The sequence below is a fragment of the Lissotriton helveticus genome, chromosome 12, assembly GCF_964261635.1.
Source record: "Lissotriton helveticus chromosome 12, aLisHel1.1, whole genome shotgun sequence".
In the NCBI taxonomy this organism is placed as follows: domain Eukaryota; kingdom Metazoa; phylum Chordata; class Amphibia; order Caudata; family Salamandridae; genus Lissotriton; species Lissotriton helveticus.
In genome coordinates, this window is record NC_136073.1 from 453,813,076 (window position 1) to 453,838,995 (window position 25,920).

General features: G+C 42.7%; 1 protein-coding gene across 1 annotated transcript in view; it reads left to right on the top strand.

The window, feature by feature from the left end:
• Positions 1-25,920, top strand: part of LOC144799831 (inactive hydroxysteroid dehydrogenase-like protein 1) — a 525,849-nt gene that overhangs the window by 285,193 nt on the left and 214,736 nt on the right. The window contains exon 3 of the mRNA XM_078671407.1: positions 9,824-10,269. Coding sequence (XP_078527533.1) covers positions 9,824-10,269 — 446 coding nt within the window. The remainder of the gene's footprint in view (positions 1-9,823; positions 10,270-25,920) is intronic.

A 25,920-nucleotide genomic window follows, 5' to 3' on the forward strand; every position in this document is an offset into this window, starting at 1 on the left:
TTTTATTTAATGTTTTAAATTTTGTTTCATATTTTAATAAATACGGCCGGGAGGGTGACTCCCTCCCGCCTTCCAAAAGTTCAACCAGTGTCCGACTTCCCATCCTTGGTGATAGGTGTTGGGAGGGGGTGGCGGGCATCCCGGCCATATGAGGAATTACCACTGGGATGAGAGGCACAGCTGCAGCACTTTCTGGAGGACTTACAATGAGGAATTACTGATGGGACGAGAGAAGCAGCTAGCAGCACTGCCTAAAGCACTAGTCTTCTGCGCCAACATTTTTACATTAAAATGTTCCAACTTATTTTCAATTTCAGCAATACCTTACCTTGCGAGAGCTACGCAAATTACTCCTTGCTGAATTCAGCATGTTGTCTCGTCAGAAATGTGTTGCTTTATGTGTTAAATCATAAATTTGCCACATCTTTCCCCTACAAACTGAAAGTGGGTAGGAATTGAAAAATAGGAAATGTTGGCTGTCACTTAGAAAATTTCAAAAACTTTGATGAACGTGTTTTAAAATGCTCGACTATACACCACTCCAGCACTCCTTTAATATGGTAGCTTCACACTCTGCAATTGCTCATTTAGTAACTCATAGGCCCTATTTACAGGTCAGAAAAAAGTGAAAAGGTTTTGCAAATAACTTTAGTGGATGTTAGTAAACATGCTCCAAGTGAAAATGTAAGAGAAGATTATTCCCAGGTTATTGCACAACAATTTACCCCAAAACATAAGGTGGTAGTAAAAAAGGCTACAATGACAAGTGCAGAAATGGAAGGCTTCGGTTATGCTCTAAAAATGCTAAATTGGGTGGTAATTGTTGTCACAAACAGCAATTGCCCAAAAAAGGTGTTACTTCCAATGTAGTGAAAAAACATTAGGACCCTCGTTTTGAGTGGCCCATTTCATTGTTTGGAAGATAAAGACTTAGGGTCAGCAGAATGATGTGATTCCGCAGTGCTGAGATTTCTGCATAATTATGGAATAGAGTGGTTGCCAAATTATCCCTAATTTTCTACGTGATTTGCAGAATTAAAAAAAAATATTCTAGCTCAAACAGATCAAATTACTAAAAATGCTGCCACTTGTTTTGCTGCGCAGAGGTAGGCCCTTTAACGCACAATGGCATGCCAACTTTCTCTTGCTGATTGGGGCATTTAGGTGTTAAAATGATATCATATTGTGTGGTATTTACTAAGAATGTTGTCTAGTTCTCATAAATATAAAGCTTTCTCGGTTCAACCATAGATTCGTCACATCTTTCCCCAACAAAATGCAAGTAGGGAGGAACTTAAACATACTGGCTAAGCAACAAAGTCTAAAATTAACGCTTCTTTCATACCATAAAACAATACAGTAATCAGCTGCAGTGTCACCACAGTAGTGCTAAATCTTAGCACCTCACGAAATGGTAGGTGCACTAAACAGTTTGGCATGGACGTCCTGTGACTTGAAGAGAGTTAAGGATCAGCTTAAAATTGTGAAAGACCACTAAATAAAATATCTGCGTATTTTAAAACTATTTTGAGCTTTATTGCTTCCCTGGTGCTTTGCTGAATATATATTCGCTCAACTGCTTTAGTTCACCAAAACCAGGTGCTTCCTAAAAAGCAGTCGATCAGTTGGCAGCCCACTTAAAGCCCTGATAGTGGCCGAAAGTATGGTTGATTGAAAAGGGGTGTAAAATTACGGGCTATGGCAGAAATGCATTGAGGTGAGAGGAGGAATAAGTGCTCCGTAGACGTCCATTGTCAAATATTTGAAGTAATTATTATTTTTGTCGAATACAAGCTTATACAGGGGCCACATCAAGCATCAATCACGTAGTAGAATGTGGCGCATGACACAACCTGATACACTTCTCTGTAATATAGTTTTTGTCTACACTGCATGTGGCGCATTATACTGCAGAAACAGGCCCAATTCATCGGGGGTCGCTTCATGCCACACAATGGATTAAGGCTTCTGACTGTCTCGATTTGTTGTGTTTGCTTTATGAGATACTAGCTTACCCGTCGCGCGTTGCTGCGTTCTCCGAAGAAAGGAAATTCAAGGAAACTCGTCATGATAACATTCAATTTACATTGTGTCATTTTTATTGAAACTTATTCATTTTAATATGGAAAACATTTCATAGTGTCATTTTAATTCTATTTATTTATTAGAGTGCTTGTGGATACACGATTTTTTGTTTTTCCGTCTGATGCGTACATCAGTATTCAAAAGATTATGAGGGCCCTGGGGGGCCGATTTCAAAACATTTTTATGGCGGAAACCTTTGCGGGAGTGTACTCAACAACTTCCCAAAGCTTCATGGCGATCGGATGAATGGTGTTTTAATTCTATTTATTTATTCAAGTGTGTAGTGTTAAAGAAGGTCATAGACTCGGGAAGCTTGAAGGTAGTTTATTTCTGCTCAAGAGCAGCACAGCGACAGCCACACAGTCCAGCCTTCAACTGACAAACGGTCAGCATTCCACCACCCAGCTTCAGAACTCCCAAACCTCAGAGTTCCAACTACCAGTGCCATGGGGGCACAAACACAGAATACTACATTATCCTCATTTCTGCAAACAAAAAGAAGAAAGAGAAAAAACAAAAGAAAAATAGAGAAAACAGAGAAAGAAGGAAAAGATGAAAGAAGGAAAACAAAGTAAAACACTAAGCACAATAAACGCTAACGTAACATTGCAAGGAAAAATAATTGAGCTATCTGAACCTGGCAGGGATTCTGGGTACCCTCAAACTCCTGCGAAGTGTGGGCAACACATTATCATTACAACAATTGTTACCAGAGTTGGTGGTTCCAGAGGAAACATTTTTGACTGAGGAAACATTTTTGACTTTGACAACTTTACAGACATTCCACCAATTGTTGTTAACTCGCACGGCATTGCCACACACCTTGTTGACAACAACCGGTTCAGAGAACTTACTCCTGCCTTTGGTGACATGAACAGGATTCTTGATGCGAACAACATCACCAACACAGAAACTATGAGACACCACCCTTTTTCTCTCATCAAACTGACTTTTCTGCCTAGTCTGTGCTCGGATAACGTTTTCTCTTACGAGACCATCAATGCCATCTATAACATTCATCTTGACCCACTTGGACATCCAACCTGGACAAATCTTAGTCGACGGTCTCCTCCCTCTTAAAAGTTCGAAAGGGGAGAACCCAGTGGAAGAATGTGCAGTGGTGCGGTAGAACCATAACATGGAGCGAACAGCATTCTCGAGCACACACTTACTGGCGATGGCCCACTGCACACAATTATTTAACACTCGGTTCATTCTCTCGACAAGACCATTGGCCTGGGGGTGGTACAAGGAACTCTTCTTGTGAGTAACGCCACATTGTTTGAGAAAACACTCAAAATCAGAACTAACAAATTGTACTCCATTGTCGCTCATGACACATGAAGGAAAACCTTCTCTGAGAAAAATATCTTTCAGGAAAAGAATGACATTTGCTGAGGAAGGCTCACTGATGAACCGAACCTCAGGCCATTTCGAGTAATAATCAATGGCCACGATTGCGAATCGTGAAGATGGAGGTAAAAGGTTAAAAGGACCAACTAGGTCAACACCAATTTTTTCCCATGCTCTCTCAGGAAGTTGAACAGGTTCCAAAGGAGGCGTCCTCACTTTAAGACTTTTGTCGGAATGGTTGCATATAACACAACCCTCAATCATTGAATCCACACACACATCCATCTGAGGCCACCAAAATACATCCTGTAACCTACGTTTGGTGAAAGTTTTCCCTAAGTGACCTTCATGCGCACCATCCATAAGCCGTTCTCTCAAACTTTCTGGAGGAATCAACCTACCGCATCGCAAAAGGATACCATCCTCCACAGTGAGCTCATCGGCAACTTTAACATAGGTCTGAAACGGTCCAGAGACATACTTCTCTCTCGGCCAACCCGATTTCAAATAACCAATGACACGAGTAAGAACAGCATCCTTTGCCAATTCTCCTCTCCATTCAGTTTCATCCACAGCACACATGCCCTCTAAGTCTAATGCCGCTACAAAACAATCCTCCTGATCATCTTCCCTCTCAACCTCAGAGTCATCACCAGAGATGGGAAAACGTGAGAAGTAGTCTGCTCTGACATTTTTTGCTCCTGGCAGGTAAGCAATGTCGAAATCATACTGAAGTAGCTTCGTTGACAATCTGGCAATCCTAGGAGTATGCTCCTTAATCTTTTCACCAGACAAAATTGAGACCAAAGGACTATGATCTGTGCGTATGGTGAAATGACTGCCCCAGAGAAAAGAATTGAACTTCCTGACCGCCCACCAGCAGGCCAACAACTCTTTCTCGATAACCGAGAAGTTCATCTCGGCACCACGCAAAACTCTCGATGCATAAGCTATGGTGTTGTCAACCTGACCATTCTTCTGGGTGAGAACAGCCCCTAGACCAAACCCGCTTGCATCAACAGTAACCACACATTCCTTATTGGGATCAAAAGCTCTAAGAACACTATCACCCACCAGTTGAGACTTGATCCATCGAAAAATTTCATCACAGTTCTCACTCCACACAAAAGGTACATTTTTCTTGAGCATGTTGGTTAAAGGTTGAACTTTTGATGCGTAATCTTTGATGAATCTGGAATAAAATTCACTCAAACCTATCCCACCCTCGTCGCCATTATTTTTGTAGTGTTAAAGAAGGTCATAGACTCGGGAAGCTTGAAGGTAGTTTATTTCTGCTCAAGAGCAGCACAGCGACAGCCACACAGTCCAGCCTTCAACTGACAAACGGTCAGCATTCCACCACCCAGCTTCAGAACTCCCAAACCTCAGAGTTCCAACTACCAGTGCCATGGGGGCACAAACACAGAATACTACAAAGTGCTTGTGGATACACGATTTGTTGTTGTTCCGTCTGGTGCGTACATAAGAATTCGAAAGATTATGAGGGCCCTGGGGGCCGATATTTAAAAAGAAATTATGCCAGAAACCTTCGCCGGAGTGTACTCAACAACTTCCCAAAGTTTCATGGCGATCGGATGAATGGTGTAGTAATGCATAAAGGACGAACAGACAGGCAGACAGACACACTTGCGTTTTTATATATATAGACAATGTTGATATGGGAAAACACGAGCCTGATGCTTACAGAACCGTATGTATGCAAATATGTAACCACATGGAGGAGGAGCTACGCTAGCAACCAAGATGGCCGCATAAGCTCCCGGGTCCGCCGACCTCCGCCAGTTGCTCATAAATCCTGATGATTATCCTGATTTCTCCACGGACTCCCGTGCAGCTGAGGTGTTCCTGACTCTAAAGGTGCAATCCCGGAATTTCTAGCTGCTTTAATGACGAAGATACGCCGTGTCCCATTCTCGGCCTAACCCAGAGCTGAAGCCAGGGCCTCGATTTCTCACCCAGCCGGGTTGGAGTTGAATAACATCGGCCGCGGGACGTGGGTAGCGTCCGGTCTCCCAAATTGGAGTGTTTCTTCTCCGTTTTGGATGGTGGACTGGTGGCAGTTTTATCTCGCAGCTGCGGCGGCGTGAGGCATCGGTTGCTGTGGTCGGGGATCCGCTGCCCGGAGGCCCTGTTGGGCTCCCAGGGTCGATGGGCTTGGTTCCTCGCTGGCGGCGACAGTGTTGAGATCGCGCTTTTGAGAGTGCCCACAGTTGTCACCGGATTTGCCTGTGCCTGGTGCCCCGGAGTAGTCGACCTCCGGGGTTCAGAGACCTGCTCGGTCGCTTCGTGAGGGGCGATGGAGCGGGTGGAATGTATACCGCCGCTGCATACTGTAATGGCCGCCATTGGGGAGCTCCATTCACAGGCCACCGCCATGATCCAGAGGCTGGTCGTAACGGTCGATATCATCTGCCGGAGACCGGACTCCGACCCTTTGTTGGTTCTGGAACAAGATGTTTTACCCGCGGAGCAGGAAGTGTCTGAGACGGAGGGCCCCGCGCTGAAGCCAGACTTGGTATTTTTTGTCGCCCCCCGAACGACTGCTAGCAAGCCCGGGACTATCGAATGTACATCCTGCCCTACGCCGATGCCGCCCCAGATGGACATGGATGATCTTATATGTCGGAGCGAATTCTCCAGTGACTGTAGGAGTGTTACCTCTCCCCCCTTTTTCTCCTGGATGGTTCAAATACGCTCTAGAGACCTATCTTTGGTGGACAGCGAACATAGTTTGACTCTCAGACTTTGTGTACTATTATCCTGGCTTCAATCCTTCCGTACTGACTTTGAACTTTCCCAACATTTTGATATACTCATTGGAATGGCGGATCGAGCTGACAGGGCTTGCATGAAGAATCGCAGCGGCCAGGGTTGACTTTGACTGGATGGGTTTGAACTATGACTTCACTTGATACGGGATTGGTAACCTATAATGGCGCGGGAGTTGGGTGGTTCTTCCAAGCCCCCCCGTCTGATTTTAATCGTTGCATTGTATTATTCTGGATACGTGTAGGGGCGGTTTGCTACTGGTGGGGGGTAAGGGAGACCGGGGGTCTGTTTGATATTTCCTCCTCCACTTTCTCTTTTTCCTTCTTTTAGGACTAGTTCCGGGGCGACAGACACACTGCCAGTGGGGTTGGGCCGTAGCCATTGCAGGGGTGCAGGGTGGGGGGATTGGGGAGGGATTTGTTATTTTGCCTTAGTATAGTTCTATGGCCTTTTTTTCTTTCCTTTTTTTCTTTTAAGAGAGATGGGTCGTTTATCCTATATCGATTTTCTTATGTATCGGGCTGTCTAATTTGGACTTCATTATCCTGAAATATGGGTGGGTGAGCCCTGCTGGATGCTACTTTGCTGGACTGTTGATAGTATTTTCCCTTTTTAATGTACCTAACTAGGTTGACTTGCATACTCCTGTGAACTGTATTTCCCGCATTGATTTAGTCGCTCACCTATCGCTATATTGTATCTTATGTATGACACCCGATATATGTAAATTTCTCTTGTTTTCTTCAATAAAACCATTAAAAAAAAAAATTTTTTTAATATGTAACCACATAAGCTACAAGAGGTTTTAAAGTCAAAGTCAAAATTTTTTTATTTGCTTTGGTACTCAACTGAGGACCACAAATTTAAAAACAGTTTACAAAAACAGCAAAAGCATACTTATTAATATAACACTAAAAAAGATTTTAAAAATTTATAGAAATTATAACAAACCCACTCGTCAGACGGCTGTTTACATAATAATAATAAGTTGTTAACTGAAGTAATGTTGCATTTCTGATATATCGGTTCAAGATATCTTATCCGCGCTTTAACTACAGTTGCGTGAGGACAGACAAATAAAATATGCACAATATCTTGATCACCACCTAAACAGAGGTTACAAGTAAGGGAGTCTACTGATGACCATTTAGATGTGTAAGCGGAAATAGGTAAAATGCCTAAGCGCAGCATAGTTATAGACCTTCTTGCTCCGTGTGTAAGACAAAGCCCCAAATATGGCCGTAATTGCTTATATTCCAGCGACTCTATGTAGGTTTTATATGTAGGTAACTTACTACAATGCATAATATCGAGATCGTAACTTAGTCTTGGAGTAAAGCATTTCAGAAAAAGTTTTAACTGGGATTTTGTCCAGGATAACAGAATATCTTTGGTTAGGTTCGCTATTTTAAATGCTTCAGACATATTCTTGTAAAAATTTAGTTGTCGAGAATCTGTTTTAAATATCTCAGTCTTTAACAAGAATCTCAGTGTTCCTTCCTTTGCATGCAAGATATTGTAGGCCCATCGAATGACATTCGCCACAGCTGTAGCATATGAGCTTGTCAATGCAAATTCCAGTCTGAGGGCCTGTACAGGTGTTGAGGTAGAAACCTTTAGTATTCTTTTCAAAATCTTTCCTTCTATATTGTCCATGAAAGACCATTGTTTTGTTGGTAAATGTTCAGTTGCATAAGACAAAACCGAGGGTATTTTTACTTTGTACACTTTGAGCAATGAGGAGAAGTGCCTATTTCCTGTGGCAGTATAAATTCTGGAGAGTGCCCCGGCATGGATCTCGGATTTTTTCTTTAGATTGCTTATTTGTTTGAAATTTTGTAAGTTCTTCGTAAAAATCCTGCCGAGGTAAGTATATTCATCTACTTCCTCTACTCTTATCCCATCAAGGTTCCAGCGACAAGAGGTTTTAAAAAAGTGTATGGTAGATGCAAAAAATGCAAGACCTGAGCTAACAAAACAGTATTTTTTTACCAAACGTGGTGATCTTTCTTAATCACCTGTTCTCTAGAGCTGCTTGGTCTGTCGACTCCTGTTCCACCTTTAAATCCGCCATGTGTCCTACCGCGGCATGAAGGGGACACGATGAGATAAAACTCTACCTCGATGAACGCACTGGAAATCCTTGATTGGTTATGTACATGGCAAACGTGGCAGGCGTGCAGCTGAGCCTGAAATGAACCAGGACAGCATCATTCCGTGACTCCAGGGCAGGAAAACTCCCCCTACTGAGACCATCGGCACTACATTGGCAAACTCGGGGAAGTTGGTAGCCGCGTACGTGTGAGCAACTGCGCTGTTCAATCACAGTGCATTCAAAATTGACTTGCGGAAAAAAAAGGTTTTTAATGCATAATTAAATGCACGTCCCTCGGCAGAGAAAAGGGTCCAGCAAATTTGATGTGTTCAAAACAGCCCGCACCGTTTTTTCCAAACTGTATTTCTCTTACCGTGGTTTTTGCTTGGACTGTCACTGCCTCCCTCCATGATTTGGGAAAACCCCACTGTTGATGTATAGCGGCTGCTGGACGACGCATGGGTACCACAGCAGTCTGGACAAGTCAGGCAAAATAAAGTGCGAGACTCAGCCAGCCAATCCCAGGAGAAAACAACCATTTATAAATGCAATAGGACTCTTATTTCAAGAGACCTATTACATTATAAATAAACCTGCAGGCGTTCAAGAAGGCATGATCGGGAGTGGGGGGGGGGTGGTGAGCAGAGAAGTTACAGACTGTGTGAGGGAAATGGGGGGTGTAGAGGAACAAAAGAGTTTGTAAAGTAAAGGGGCCGATAGCAATAGAAGGAGATAAATGACGACATGGTCAAGAGGAGGAGGGACAAATAAACCAAAAACAAATCAGAATGCAATATTTCCCATTTAAGCCAATTAAAAACATGGACGGAAAGTTTGAGGAGCTTCCCCCACTATACTGTATACTGCATGCCTCGCAAAGCGAACAGTGCATTGCACTGCAACGCTATTCAAGACCTAAAAAGAGAGTAATGAAAATACCTGTTCCTCGATTCCTGTTGCTTCCTTTGCAGACTATGAGTCCAGGGGTAGCAAAGGAAGTGTGAGGGGCCGCAAGGGGTATTTGTCGCCCCCTAAATGATGTCCATGATTTTGTCGACCATGTAGCACAGAGATGGCCGAGGTATGTCACACAATTTAATCCCAACTTTTCAAATACGAAAGATGGGACAAAGGTTAAAGGGAAATCCTTTTGTTACATTTTTAGCAAAATCCTTTTGTTTCATTTTTAGTTCCTTGCAGAGCCTAAATAGTGCAAAAACATGTTGGCGTGCTTTTTTTTACAAGGACTTGGATTTCTTCAGTAGAGTCTCCAGTACAAATTTAACATGAATTTTAAGGAATGTGCATGCTTATACAAAACAAAAAAATTAAACATTGGTTTCACAGTCAATAAGCTTCCCTGTTATAATGATGTAGCAATCTTTCTGAACGAAAATCCAAATGCACAGATCTGGGGTTGCTTTCTCTGTAATGCAAGCCCAAACGTAAAGTGAAGATATTTGGAAATTATGTTCAAATAATTTCTTTACCTTCTTCCAGGTGCAACTTCTGGTATTGGAAAATGCTATGCAGAAGAGCTAGCACGTCGGGGTCTCAATGTGATCCTCATTAGCCGCAGTGAGGAGAAGTTGAAGCGTGTCTCCCGCTCCATCACTGAGCAGTATCATGTGGAAGCATCTTATATTGTGGCAGATTTCAGCAAAGGCAGTGAAATTTACCCTTCCATCAAAAATGCTTTACGTGATGTGGAGGTTGGCATCTTGGTCAACAATGTTGGAGTGTTTTATGATTACCCAGAGTACTTTGCTCTTATAACTGAGAAGAAGATTTGGGATATCATCAATATTAACATGGCGGCGGCGAGCATGATGGTGCACATGATTCTTCCAGGGATGCTGGACAGGAAGAAAGGTGCCATTGTGAACGTGGCCTCTGCAGCCTGCTACAGACCCGTTCCCCTCGCGGCACATTATGCTGGTTCAAAGGTAATAACGTTCTTCCTTTTCAGTATGCTACAGAAGGCATGGCGCTTTTTTTGAGTTACTCTTTTTGGTCTTACCCCTACTACTCTTGTGGCCTTCACCTTACCTTCAGTGAAGCCCCTTCAAATGTTATGTGACACTTAAACCCCATATAAGCCTTCTCTGGCCTTTTAGCTGCTGGTTTGAACACCACTAGACTGAGCTCTCATAGGATTTTTTTTAACTCATTAATTGTTTAAACAAGCATTGACAAACCCCAACAGGCCTGACTTCAATTTGGTAGCTCATGTGAACTCGGGTATTCACTGCTGGAGTGGGAATTTCATTTAAGTAACAAATTTCAGTTTACAACCATCCGGGCTAATCTCCACTTCCTCTCAGGTCCAACGGATCTTTGTGGTTGTTTTAGATAAGAGCAGGAGCTGTATATCACATAAATTATAATCCAAATCAATAATTATGTTCAGTTAAAAATGAGAGTGTGTTATGAGTTAAAGGGTTTTATTAATCACATCTTTTAGTAGTTCATCTTCATTGCAAGTCACAAGTTAATTTGTATTAATCTAAATTATCTATTTATAGCAAACATCAAATCAGGATTAATTAAATAATATAATAAATGCATTAAAGCGTGTTCCATAAAGAAAAAAATCCCTATTCTAGGTATGAGGAGAAAATGTTGTCAGTCAGAACCCATACAGAGTTTCTGTTTCCGTTCCAGAGAGTGAGAGAAAAGCATAAAGCTTTAGCATCAGAAGTCATCTATATAAATCAAAATATCAAATAAAAGCAGAATCTCTCATAAAGATAGGTTCAATAAACTGGATAGAGTATCATAGAAAAGTGGCATAAAGGTCTAAAAAAAAGAGTGTATTAACCTGCTAGGAACACACACTAATATAGACAACACATTTTATCTTTGTGGCATCTTGCGGTCTTCCTTCTGCAGCCAACCAATCATCTTGCAATGCTCTCATGGGAACATGATCACTCCAATGGCAGCTGGTAGGGAAAGGGAGTGGCAGGGGCAGTTGAAAGCAACACAAATATTTTTTTAAACCACTTACCTCTTCCGCCATCTCTCTGATTCTCTTTCTGACTCAGAGTCCAGAAGCAGAAAGCACCCAGGCTACCCTAAGCCAATCACGATGCTGCATTCACCATACCAGCAGTGTGGTGATTGGTCTGAGCGGCGTGGTTCGACGCTCAGATGGGGACTATGAGCCTGTGCATGTTCCCCACCAGGCTGTGCATTACAGTCTGGTGGGGATCATTCAAAGTGCCGATGACTGTCCGGCCCAAGATGCCTGGCCAAACCGTCATGCACACTTAGAGTGTGCCCAGCACTCTTCCCACTGTGAACCCAGCCCGCCTTAACCTAGCCCCATAGCTACGAAAAATAAAATGATATTAACCTTGTTATTATCATTATATTTTTACCTTTTTCCAGTGCTCTGAGAGTAGTGGGCGACACTCCTCGCCTTCTCACAGAAAACACAATGTCTCTACATAGCAGCTTTCAATGTCGCTTATTTCTTATCATCTAGCAGTTACATCAGTCTATTTGTATTATTATAATTTGAAATCTACTTTCCCATGAGGGAATTTTCATCTCTACCATTCTAAATAACAAACTTATTTAAGTGTTAGCAGCGATCCCTGTATAAGAAGAAACATTAGATGAAAACATTAAGGCATCCTTTATTCATTATGAAAAACACATGTTCATGGACAGGCCAGGAAATAAGCTTGTTATGCACTCTAACCATTTTCTAGTCATGTCAGCTTGTCAGGCACTTGTTGCTTTGTCAGTTTAGCTAATGAGGTCTAGTATGAGTAAGCATTGTTGCTTACTAAAATTCTCTGCATTTAAACATGTTTTATTTTCATTAAAGACTACACATTAATTTCTGCATATTACTGTGTCATTTTCTAGACATTATTAAAACGCTATCCCTTCACCAATGCTGTTTACATGCGCTAATGCTGTTTTATCACATTACAGCCTGCCTATTTGGCCATGCCAATGTAAGGAATAAAGCATAAAAGGATTTATTTCTGCACATAATGCATACAGGAGATAAACAATTGAAAGTGGCTAATGATTGACAATGTTTTCAGATGTAAGATAGTCATCCATTTATTCTAATGGAAGAACTTCCTGGTAAATGGAAATTTTCTCCAAATAGCATGAGATGGAAAAAGTAAAAATCCTCTGGGTGGAGTCAAAGCCCTCTATATGTATATTTTAAAGACTTTGTAGCAGTACGTCATACAGACAACTATATTATCATGCCATTTTGTATACAAGAACTGACAAAAGGGAAACTAATGCGCTAAAGGTAGTGTTCTTTTGTATTATGGAACTTGTCTGGTCTTCTAGTAAATGCTCGAAGGTAAAGATACAACCTTTGTCAACAGTTGTAATCAAACGGGTATACAAAGTATGCCAGTTAAATCTAATTTCTCAACAATTCTCAACCTGAGCAATTCTAGGTAAAAAATCAATAGTGTCCAATCAATAAAATGCTGATACTCCAATTAAGTGATTTTCAAGATATTTTCTTCTTTATTTCTTCACAGTTCATATGCAGTCGCTGCGCACAACTCTTCAAACCATTTCCGAGCTGCCATGGATTCCTGATACTGCACGAGACACATTAAAACGGGCATAATAAGAAAAGAAAAGGAGATTTTTGATTATAAATGAGAGAGCCCTTCTTCCGGTGACTTTCCAAATAAAGTGAAGGTCCAGATATAATTTACCTCGAAATCTAAAGTTGCGATATAAGTGGGAAATAAGCCACCAATCAGCCCTGACGAAGTCCTTAGGCTCATTAGCCGGACGAAACACGTGTTGGCAATGTATTGCAAGTTAAGGAAATGATTTGAAGAGTTGTGCGCAGCGACTGCATATGAACTGTGAAGAAATAAAGAAGAAAATATCTTGAAAATCACTTAATTGGAGTATCAGCATTTTATTGATTGGACTCTATTGATTTTTTACCTAGAATTGCTCAGGTTGAGAATTATATTATCATGCCAGACCTAAAAAAGAGGTGCAACATTTCCTAGAGTTTGCACCTGGGACAAAGAAGCGTCTTTTATCTGTGCCCTATTTAATTCATATATTGTCTGCCGGCTCTATGGCTCCAGTCACTAGCACAGGTGGAATATTTACCCTTTTATGTGGCACAAGCTGGGCTTTTTAGAAGAGTTATGAGATAGACTGACAAGTCACTTTGTCAATCCAGAAGCATGAGTGTTTGTTTTTCATCTACTCTTTTTTTATTCAAAGGTTTTTTAATTGCATTTGGTAAAAGTACAAAAAGAATACAAATTGAAAGTTACAGTGGAAATTTGGAGCGTAAGGGGTTAAAATAGACCGATACACACCAATAAAATATAAAATCAAGACAAGTTAATAAGACTAAGAATATCCTTAAAATATTTGTAATTATTGATGCAGTATTTTATGAGAACAAAATGATATTGGGACTGCTGAACATTAAATAAATAAGTAATTAAGTAAGAAAGTCAGGGATGTTAGAAGGCTTTTAATATTCTCTAATATTTGGACTCAAAGTAGTAAATGTAATTATTTAATAGTATCACATCTAGTAAAGTACACTCCGAACCGCCAAGAATGAAAACAAGTTATATGGGCATTCCACTAATTATTTGATTCAATATTTTATTTGGCAATCATTACAGCTAATTTATCTTTTAGAGATCTTAAAGAGGACACAAGTGCCTAAGTTTGAAAGAGTTTTCTAATGTATGTCAGCTTGCCATTAATTGAAAAGATTAGGCCTATGACTTTTCAAATATTATTGCCAAAATGTTACTATGTATTTCCAATAAAAAAGAGTGCTCCAGCAAAATATTACTTTGATATGAAGCTACAAGTATGCAACTAAAATTGTTCAAGGTATTTGTGGGATTTCCATTACTTTTTTGTGTATTATTGGTCCTGAACTAATTGTTTCAACAGTCATAAAGCCAACACATTTGCTCAAATATTTGAGTGCTGGCTGTTGACATTGGTGTGACCTTAAGATCGTGAGTTAAAAGCATTACAAGGTAAACTCAGCCTTTCATCCTTTCGGGTTCGCCTAATTGAGTACTAATCGGGTAATAATAATGCTATATCAATTCTTAAAAAGTGAAATAACTGTGGCCTCAAGAGCCAATTATAACCATTTGGCTCTACCAGGCTTTCCTGACCCACACGTAGATCCTATTGGACACCTGCAGGAATGTTTGGATATAGATTAACAGAGTGTTAAGCAATAAAACAATAGGGCGAGTACTTGCCTACTCTTCTTCAGTATCTAGGAATGCTCACTACAAACTGATACAATTTTATATAACACAAGGCTTATCTGATGCCCGCGCAAATAAACCAATACTTTTCTGAAACTGACGTGCAATGCTTGCATTGCAGATTGCAGAATGTAGACCTGTGCCACATTTAGTGGACATGTCAATCTCACTCAAGAAATACTTTATTCGGTTCAATATTCAAAAACCATAAAAGTACAAGACATGCATTAAAAATGGTCCAAAGATCACAATACAGCGTTAAAAAGAATAACATTCTACAGTTAAAAAAGAGATATGCAACAGTTAAATTATTGCAGAATAAAAAACTTGATGCAGGTTACAATAGGCATGGTTATGGTGGATATTCTATGTCCAATTAATCTTCTTTCCCAATCTCACTGCAATAGTTAAAAATTTGGCCACATTGTAGATTTCCCAGATGCTTGTTAACAGTTGGAGATACAATAAAGCGGGTTTTACCTGTCTAAAACCTCTCCCCTTTAATAGGGGTATAATGAATTTTCTCCTGATATCGTTAAAGTGGGCACAAAAAAATAGGTAATGGGCAGTATCCATGATTGAATGACCATCACAGTTACATAAATTCAGATCCACATCTCTGGTCCAGCCAGAGCGGCCAGTGATTAACAGGTGAATTTTATTCAGTCGGAACTTAGTAAGAAGATACCTGTGATTTGGGTTATTGACAATCTTCAAATAAAGTTCCGGTGCGTGGTCTGAAGAGACAATCAATTGGTGGGACCGAACAGAGGGCTTTATCAGCTCCCTGCTTTCTCTGTCCATCCCACTATGCTGCAGAAAACTATTCTTTGCCCATTTCATGTCGGCTTTCACGAGGGTGGATGGTTTATGAAACATATCGGGTCGTCCCAGCTTTACACATATCTGTTCAACATATTTCAGCCAGGGGATCTTGTACCAATAGTCTAGTTTTAAGAAATCCTTCAAGATTTCATGGTTAACTTCCAGCTCTAAATTGAGCCAGACTGATATCCATTTTAAGAGTGGGGCCATAGAGACTCGATCCTCCAAGAAATCCACCCCGCATTCCTGATGTACAATGAAGCTGGCAGTGGATCTTGGTAAGGAGAGTATTGATTTTAAGAAGTTATCTTCAATCACTTGAAGGAATTTCATGGGCCTAAAGCCCCACAAATCTGCACCATACATGGCGATAGCAATACATTTGGCAGCATACACTTTTAGAACTGCCTCTATGGGCTTCACCCCAAGTTTGCGGGAGAAACCCAGTACCGCCAATATGGATCGTGCCAAAACCTTTTTTTTCTCCAACATTTGGGGGTGCCAGGTAGAACGGTCATCAAACACAACCCCCAAATAAGGGAATCTTGAGACTCTTGATAACTTGTGGTTGTTACAGTGCAGGGTCATGACATTCTTTTTGGCCTTTGCATTGTGTCCTACCACCATAACATGAGATTTGCCAAAATTGATACTCAGATCCAGTTTTTCCATAAAAGTATAAAAAGAGTTCAACAGACTTTGTAAACCCACTGTGGTTCTAGCTATAAGAGCGGCATCGTCCGCATACAATAATGCTGGCAGTAGGTATTTCCCTGCCCTGGGTATATCCTTACAAGCTGTGCTCAATATTCCACCCAAATCGTTGATATATAGTGTAAAAAGCAGGGGAGCAAGAATGCAGCCCTGCCTAACACCATTGGTGATACTGATTTTCCCTGTACAATTCCCTTTTCTGTCATAGCGGACCGTGGCAGTAAGTTCCCTATGAAGGTCAGCTAGGAAATACACAACATTTGGGTCAATTCCAATACTAAGGAGCTGTCCCCACAACTTGGATCTGTTAACTCGGTCGAATGCCGAGGACAGATCCATAATTGCGATATACAGGGATCCCTGCTTTGCTTGTGTATATTTCCCGATTATCAATTGTAGGTTTAGACTTTGGTCAATGGTGCTGCGCCCCTTTCTAAAACCATACTGAAGGGGGGAGAGGGTATTGGTCTCCTCTAACCATTCAGTCAGTTTGCTAAGGACCACTCTCCCTAGGACCTTGACCGCGGAATCAATCAGGGATATGGGGCGATAGTTTCCAGGATCCCCTCTGTCCCCTTTTTTGTATATAGGGACGATCACTGATTGGGTCCATGATTCTGGGATTCCTACTTTAAAAATTCTGTTGAAGACTCTAGCTAAGATTTTGGACCAGAATAAAATATCAACTTTAAAAAGATCCGCGGGGACCCCATCCGGCCCAGGGGCTTTATTGCTGGTCATTTTCCCAATGGCCACAGCCACCTCTTCCTCATCTACCGTTAAACTATAAGGGAGTTGAGAGAAACTAGTCGTGTCTTCAACTCCAGTGGTTTCTTGTTCGTAGACAGATTTAAAGTGCAGGTGCCATTTTTCTTCTTGGATGCCACAATCCAGGTCGTTATTGCTTGAATCCGAGAAAAAAGGTTGGTTCACCAGAGCCCAAAATTTGGCGCTGCTTTTCAAAACATCAATTGAGGTCAGGTCGGCCCAAGCGTCCTCTCTGATCTCGCGGCGCCTATTTTCAATGGTGGACTTGTATTCTTTCCTAAGGGTGGCCACAAGCGTTCTATCTGCTGGTTTGGCTCTAAGTGCTAATTTTAGCTTGTGATTAGCAGCAGAACATTTATTATCAAACCAGCCTTCCTTGCCTTGGGTTTTCCTTTTACCCTGTCGCGTCAGGTTGGACGAGATATCGGCGCAGACCCTTTTATACGCCTCTATTACCTCATTATCCTCCGCCTGATCATCCATACAGAGTTTTATGGCCTCCTGACTGCTGATACACAGGTTAGTAAAAAAGTCCTCAGGAATTATCTTACACCACCTGATTCTACGAGCCTGGTCAGTTGACCGTATATCACATTTATCCACCAAACTCAAGCTACTTTCCTTAATGTCAAATACATTCTTGATTTTTAATACAACCAGATTGTGGTCACTATGATGCGACCTTACAACGAAGTAATTGATAATTTGACTCCCGTAACTACTACTCAAAAAAATGTAATCAATTGTGGACCCACCTCCATGACCCATGAAGGTAGGAATATCCTCCTCCCCCCCGGTCGGCAACATCAACCCATTTTCAGCCAACAGGGATTCTAAAAAAGTTCCCTGCTCTGTGTGTTCGAAGTGGATATTCTCTTCTTCCGGGGGACCAAATAAAACATTGGGGGGACATTTGTCCTGGCAACCGTGTACATTGAAATCTCCCAGTAAGATGACAACACATTCAGTCTCTATGGACTCCTTGAAGTTAACTAAAAAAGAGTTTAACCTCAGCAGATTATCAACTGGTTGTTCCCTGTCAAAGGAGTTATAGAAATTTACTAACAATACCGTGTTAGAGCCCCTATGTGTTATTGAGACTGCAAGGCAGTAAGGACTACCGTTAGGAATTTCTTTATAAGAGCCCGGGATCTTGGCCGATATTAACGTGACCAGACCACCTTTGGCCCGCCCTCGCTTTGAATTTACTGCTGGAAGAAAGAAGGTGGAAGCCATCCACAGTGAGTATGTTGTCAGTGGCCCATGTTTCCTGCATGGCTATTATGTCTGTAGTGCCTATGAGGTCTCTCCAGTAAGGGTCAGCGATTTTACTCCTAAGGCCCGCAATATTCCATGTGGCCAAAGTAATCCCCCACCTGTCCTTTTCACTTTCGTCTATCGCACGAAGTGCTGTACTTCCCCCAGTACCCTGGCCTACAATAAGTTCCGGGTCAGAGTTTGTCACGCTATTTAGTTCTTGTGCGGGCTGACTACCCTGCAGGGAGGTAGAAGGGATAATTTGCACCTGTTTGATAGGTGAACACGATTCTTGTCAATCTACCCACTCCATAAATGATGGGCACTCGTAATGGTTGAACGTTGGAACATTGAAGTAATTTTCTTGCCCATTCCCAAAATGCTGGTCATAGTGTGGGTAGCTATTTTGGGGCCCTGCAACAAACCCTCCCTGGAAAGGTCTGGCCCTTCTTCTCCTGACTAAGTTCCAGCCATCCTCACCACCCTCCTCCCAGCCACGGGGGTACACCTCCCATGGGGGGTTAAGCCTCTGTCTGTTTTTGTGGTCCTGTGTACCCCTTAACCAGCTCCATCTTTTATCTATTTGATTCCCCTGTGCATAGAAGTAGGAGAGTGGCCTGGCAGTAGCCGTGCTTGTCTGGTAGCGCGGAGCGCCAGCAAAGATGTAATTTGCCACCTGAGGGTTCTCAAAGGTAACCACAACGCAGTCACCTTTTAGGTTCTTCCTGTTACCACCAACCCAAGGGGTTCTCTCAATCATGAGGATGTTACTAGGCATGCCAGATGGTAATGGGTAGTTTTTTGACAACCAATGACAAACTTTATTTTTTAAAGCCTGGTAAGATTCTACTTCAGTTGATGCAAGTTCAGTGACCCCGGTTAGGATCACTACATACGAACATGCATCCGGGGGAAGATGGACATTTCTCCGAGACTCTCTCTTATCATTTTGGGCCTGGTCAGGTTTAGGGGTCGGGGGTGTGGAGTCTTTAGATGTAGCTTGTGGGGTAACCTTGGATTTGGCTGGGTTTGAGATTTGTTTAGGGTTGGGGGTTTTTAACATGATGTCAACAGAATTGACAATGTTACTAGGGTTGACAGATACATTTTTTTTAGTAGTAGGGACACTTTTATTAGTCACAATTGGCTTATTCGTTGCGGTATTTACTTGTGGCACCTTATTGTTATTTAAGTTGAAACTAGGGGCACTTATATCTTTATGAATATTTTTTAAAATGGTTTCTAGACAGCGTAGCCTAACTTCGATAGGTTCCAGGAGAATTTTCAGCATTTCAAGGACGTTATTGTTTGCCATACTTAGGCTCATTCTGTCCTCACTAGGTCTAACATGATTATCTACCGCCCCACTTGATTCCAAGATTTCCTCTAGACTACTGTCTATGACAGTGTCATCTGGTAGGCTTAGGGGTAGGCCAACATTAGCTTGGTGTACACCCCCCGTGTCAACAGTGTCAGAAACCAGGTTACAACTCGTATTTGTCAACACCAAATCTGGGGTGGGTAAATCTTGATTTTCGGTGATTTGTACTTTTTTACCTTTGCGACTAACCGGCTTCTTAGTCTTTTGTTTAGGAATTGCCCCCTCTTTCATACCCCTTTGATGTAATTCATTAACCATAGAAACATTTTCCATAGAAACATTTTCAGTCTCAATTTCAACTGAGCCGGTGTCTACTAACACGGTGAGATTAGGGGTAGCCTCCAAATCGTCTTGAGAGCTCAAGACATCATTTCCCCCCTCATTATGTACAGTGACAAGGGTATTTGGGCCTGTTACAGCGTGTGGGGTACGGGCTTGGGCTATGAGGCCTAAAGAGGATCGCCTAGCCATAGCCAAGTCTTGGGACACCCTTCTGTCCATTAAAATGATCCCTTCGTCAATTAATGCATTAGTCCGAACGATGAAATCATCAAGGGTACCAGTCAATTTTTTTACCCCAGCAGCTGCCATACTTCTGGTCTCTCTACAGTTCATAACAGACCCCTAAAAAATAACAATGGAAAATTATAACAATTATGCTAGTTGAGCGAAAAAGACAATCCAATATGTCTGTCCCATATAATTTCGAAATGTTATTTGTAGGCTGACTTACAGTTTCTTAAAGGTCCGTGCTCACAGGGGCTGATGACCAACAAACAGCGTGGGTGGCCCAGGCCAGGCTCCTCAGGCCTCTGAGGGCCACAGAGGGCCCGCCCTTTGCCCGGGCTTAGCCCCGGGCGCTCCCGCGCGCTCCCGCGCAGCGTAGGACTCCAATATTTATATGCCAGGAGCCAATGGGACCAGGTTGTTGGAGGTGGGGCGGGGCGGTCAGGGAGAGCGGGGCCAGGTGACTCGGCCACTGACACCGGGACTCCTGGGAAGGCGAGTCCCGGGTCGCGCTCGCAGCCCTGCAGCCTCACGCAAGCACCACAGGAACAGCTGAAGCAGGGGAATCCGAGGCGTTAGGCAGATGGGAAACGAAGCGGGACCCGCGGAGCGGGTACCGCGAGTCGTGGGTTCAAAAGCCTCGTGAACAACAGCAACACCGGTTCCAAGTTTAACAGATGAGTATCCCACGTAGGAGAGGGTCCTTGCCCCTTTTCAGTTGTTGGAGGTGGGGCGGGGCGGTCAGGGAGAGCGGGGCCAGGTGACTCGGCCACTGACACCGGGACTCCTGGGAAAGCGAGTCCCGGGTCGCGCTCGCAGCCCTGCAGCCTCACGCAAGCACCACAGGAACAGCTGAAGCAGGGGAATCCGAGGCGTTAGGCAGATGGGAAACGAAGCGGGACCCGCGGAGCGGGTACGGCGAGTCGTGGGTTCAAAAGCCTCGTGAACAACAGCAACACCGGTTCCAAGTTTAACAGATGAGTATCCCACGTAGGAGAGGGTCCTTGCCCCTTTTCAGTTGTTGGAGGTGGGGCGGGGCGGTCAGGGAGAGCGGGGCCAGGTGACTCGGCCACTGACACCGGGACTCCTGGGAAGGCGAGTCCCGGGTCGCGCTCGCAGCCCTGCAGCCTCACGCAAGCACCACAGGAACAGCTGAAGCAGGGGAATCCGAGGCGTTAGGCAGATGGGAAACGAAGCGGGACCCGCGGAGCGGGTACCGCGAGTCGTGGGTTCAAAAGCCTCGTGAACAACAGCAACACCGGTTCCAAGTTTAACAGATGAGTATCCCACGTAGGAGAGGGTCCTTGCCCCTTTTCAGTTGTTGGAGGTGGGGCGGGGCGGTCAGGGAGAGGGGGGCCAGGTGACTCGGCCACTGACACCGGGACTCCTGGGAAGGCGAGTCCCGGGTCGCGCTCGCAGCCCTGCAGCCTCACGCAAGCACCACAGGAACAGCTGAAGCAGGGGAATCCGAGGCGTTAGGCAGATGGGAAACGAAGCGGGACCCGCGGAGCGGGTACCGCGAGTCGTGGGTTCAAAAGCCTCGTGAACAACAGCAACACCGGTTCCAAGTTTAACAGATGAGTATCCCACGTAGGAGAGGGTCCTTTCCCCTTTTCAGTTGTTGGAGGTGGGGCGGGGCGGTCAGGGAGAGCGGGGCCAGGTGACTCGGCCACTGACACCGGGACTCCTGGGAAGGCGAGTCCCGGGTCGCGCTCGCAGCCCTGCAGCCTCACGCAAGCACCACAGGAACAGCTGAAGCAGGGGAATCCGAGGCGTTAGGCAGATGGGAAACGAAGCGGGACCCGCGGAGCGGGTACCGCGAGTCGTGGGTTCAAAAGCCTCGTGAACAATAGCAACACCGGTTCCAAGTTTAACAGATGAGTATCCCATGTCAATCACTCTCCCAGTTCTGGTCGGCCATGACTGGGATCATAAGTCAAATCTCTGGAATAGATAATTTATCTACCTGAGATGACCGTGTGCTTGGACTATCTTAAAGACGTAAAAAGTGACAAACCGCAACCTGCTTTATAGACTACGTCCTCGTGCTGTCAAAAAAGTGACATAATGCGGCATTGGAAAGCTACTGCACGCCCTTCCACAACAGAAACGTATGGTACTGACATAGGCTAGGTCAGAAAGCGCATCGCTCTGGCACGAAAAAGGAAGAAGCCTTCAGAAGTATCTGTTATCCTCCGACTGTAATGAACTAATCACCTCTTCCTATCTGTACTTCTTGCTAGCCATTTATGCTAACAAGGCTGTTGGCAATCGCCTTGTTGTACTGCACCTGCAGATTGTATCTGTACAAATGAAAACATTCAATAAAAATCTTTCTTTTAACCAGTTAAATCCAGATACTATTCCAGTTGTTGAATATAATTAATGTGGTTAGAAATAAATGTTGCATACAATTTAAATCCACTCCTGACAGTCGAGTTAGTACATTCAACATAAATTCCACTTCTTAACAAAATGATATGGGTATAATGTGCTGAAAGGTTGATATTTTCAAAGATACTATCATTTTAGTTAAGATGCTCAATCTATTAATGTCTATGCTGCATCCAAAATTGTTTGCAAAAAATAACATTTACATATTTTATGTGATGAGCATCAGGTAAAATTAATAGTACTCAGCACATATCTTTTAGAATAGATATTTTAGCAAACATTCGATTTTGTTGACTAAGTGTATAACTAGTTAGTCTAGAGTATTTTTGAAGAGCATTTTGTTTCTAGATACGCGATAATATCTACATGAAGACATGATCTGTATGTGCAGGTAGTACTGTGCCCTCTCAAGTTATGGTAATGGTATTTGTCAAATATGATTTATGAATGGAACAGAATGCTTTATTGCTAACCAAAAGAGAAGAGGCAGACAAGTACAAATTAGTTTATTGTTCTTGAATAAACCAAAAACAAAAAATGGATGAGAATTGATTCATGAACAATCTGGGTGTAATTTGCATTAGATTAACTAAAGTTATAATGTGATCTCCGAGATGTTAGTTTCTGTTATGAAGAGGAAAGACCAGGATAATTTTTCAAATGGGTATTCTACTTCTAAATTCAATCAGGGTTTGGGCCACCTATGTAGCTATATGATTTTTTGTATAGGGCCCATAACTTTAGGTTATGGTGCTTCAACTGTGGAACTCTCAGAATCAGTTGCCCACACTGATCATGATAACTGTGGGCCTGTTTTTGAGAGACTCTTTTCATCCCTGTTGCCCCAATTGACATATCATAACCCAGTTCTTGTACACAAAATGTTACAGATAGCAAGATGACAATCATTGGTAGTTTTTAACAGTAATTTGTATTGCATCCACTCTGTCTGCTAAATAATCGACAATGCACTTCTTAAACTGTGGGTTAATGAATAAAGAAACAGCTACTTTACAATCAAATAGTATCTAAACTTTACTAACTACATACTATACGGCATTAAAGATGTGAATATCTTCACCAAGAAATAACTATTTCCAATACGATTACACAGTGGCTGGATTTGCGGGTGCGGATATTGTGCAGTTGCAAATAATATTTCCATACGGTATCCCTGTGCAAAAATATGGCTATATTATTGAGTATTTGTCCCTGGAATGGGGAAAAACATGCAGACCGGGAATTACCAGGTCCAAATCCACATGTGGAATCCACTTGCAGAGGACAAATCTGCTTGCATTTACCACCTACTATCCACTGGCAAACAGAAACAGGGAGTGGGTAGCAGCGCTAGGGAGGGCATCAAGGGACAGAGGATGTAGGCTACGGGAGTATATGTAGATGTGTGTGTGTGTGATTATAAATAGATATAGAAGCGGGGAAAATGTTAGCCAACTATCTAAAGATTAAGCACAATAAACTGAACATTGAGTCTATCTACGACACTCACTCTAATCTTCAACATAAAGATGCAGACATCCTCACTGAATTCTCCTCTTTCTACAAAACTTTATACTCCTCCGAAACTCAACCCTCCATCCACTCTTTAGATCATTTCTTCTCTACCATACATAAACCTGCCCATTTTCCTCTTGACCTGTCTTCCCTAGAATTAGATATCTCTCAACATGAATTACTTCTAGCACTCCAGACTCTCAAAAAAGACAAGGCCCCCGGACCAGATGGCCTTACTGTTGAATTTTTTCTTCATTTTTCAAAACTCCTTCTTCCAAAACTACACTCTCTCTTAGATTCTTTTCTTACCTTAGGCGCTTCCTCAGGTTCTTTCTCTGACGCTCATATCTGTCTCATACCCAAGGAAGGGAAGGACGATCAATACTGTAAGAACTATAGGCCCATTTCCTTGGTCAATATTGACTACAAGATATTTGCTAAATCGCTTGCAGCACGTCTTGACCTTCTACTTCCAGATCTCTTAGGCGAGGAACAATCAGGCTTCGTCAAGGGCAGATTTATCACCGATAACACTAGACTTTTGTTTAATGTTTTATCAAAATCTCATAACTTACCTACTGCCCTTGCAGCAATCGCCCTAGATGCTGAGAAAGCTTTTGATAGGGTTGAGTGGACCTATTTGTTCCATACCCTTAAATGGTTTGGTTTTGGCCCTAAATTTATCTCCTTAGTCTCTTTATTGTACTCCAATCCCCGTGCGGCGGTTTGCGCCAATGGCCTTATCTCCTCCTTTTTTGATTTGGGAAGAGGAGTTTGTCAAGGTTGTCCCCTATCCCCTTTTTTTTTTAACCTGGCCTTAGAACCTTTTTTGTCCAAACTCCGTCAAAACCCTAACATTCATGGCTTTCATGCTTTAGATTCTCAAGTTAAGCTTGCCGCGTATGCAGATGACATCTTACTTTTTATTTCCGACCCAACTGAATCCATTCCTAGCTTTCTTGCTGAAGTAAACGATTACTCCCAGATTTCTGGTTATAAGCTTAATAATGACAAGTGTGAGATTTTGCCCTTGACGAAGTTCACATTTAAGCCTGACTTTAGTGCCTCCAACTTTACATGGAGCTCCTCACACATTAAATATCTTGGCCTTCATATCACCCCTTCTATTTCGGACACGGTTTCCCTTTGTTTAAATAAATGCATTAAAAAATTATCAGAATTAACTTCTAGATGGCATCCCCTTTACTTATCATGGTGGGGCCGCCTTGATACAATTAAAATGATGTTGTCTCCCATAGTCCTCTATACTATTTCTAATCTGTCTCCATTCCCTCTACATTTTTTGGGAAAATTAACTCAATTTTGACATCTTTTCTCTGGAGCAATAAAAAACCTAGAATGTCCCTTACCCGACTCATATGTCCCAAGTCAGAAGGTGGAGTTAACTTCCCAGACTTCCCAGTTTATCATAAGGCGTTTCTATTACGACAGGCCTCCCTTTGGCTGCAAGACCCACCCTCTCCCTGTCCCCTATGGGCCAAACTTGAGTGCCTCTTCCTTTCCCCTTTCTCTCTTGCTGAATATCTTTCTTTTTCACGCAAACCTTCCTCTACTTCTACTTCCATCCACAAATTCACCGCTAAGTTACTCTTATCTTCTTCTCCTCCTCCCCCTGTGACTCTTGCTGAGTTCCTTGCCTCCACCATTTGGCACAACACTTCCCTTTTAATAAGGGATAAGCCCTTTTATTGGAAGTCGTGGCGGCGCAAGGGACTCATCTGGGTTTCCCAACTATTTTCACATTCTTCTTTCATACCCTTCCCCACTCTCCGTACCACCTTTGGCTTGCCTGCTTCTTTCACCCATAAGTATATGCTTCTTAAAGAAGCTGTAATGGCAACCCACACCCGCCTCCTGCACGCACCTTCCTCTTCCTCTTCTACTTCTATCTCACTACTTCACTCCTTTCTACGCACTACTCCTAAAGCCTCCTCCATTTACAAGCA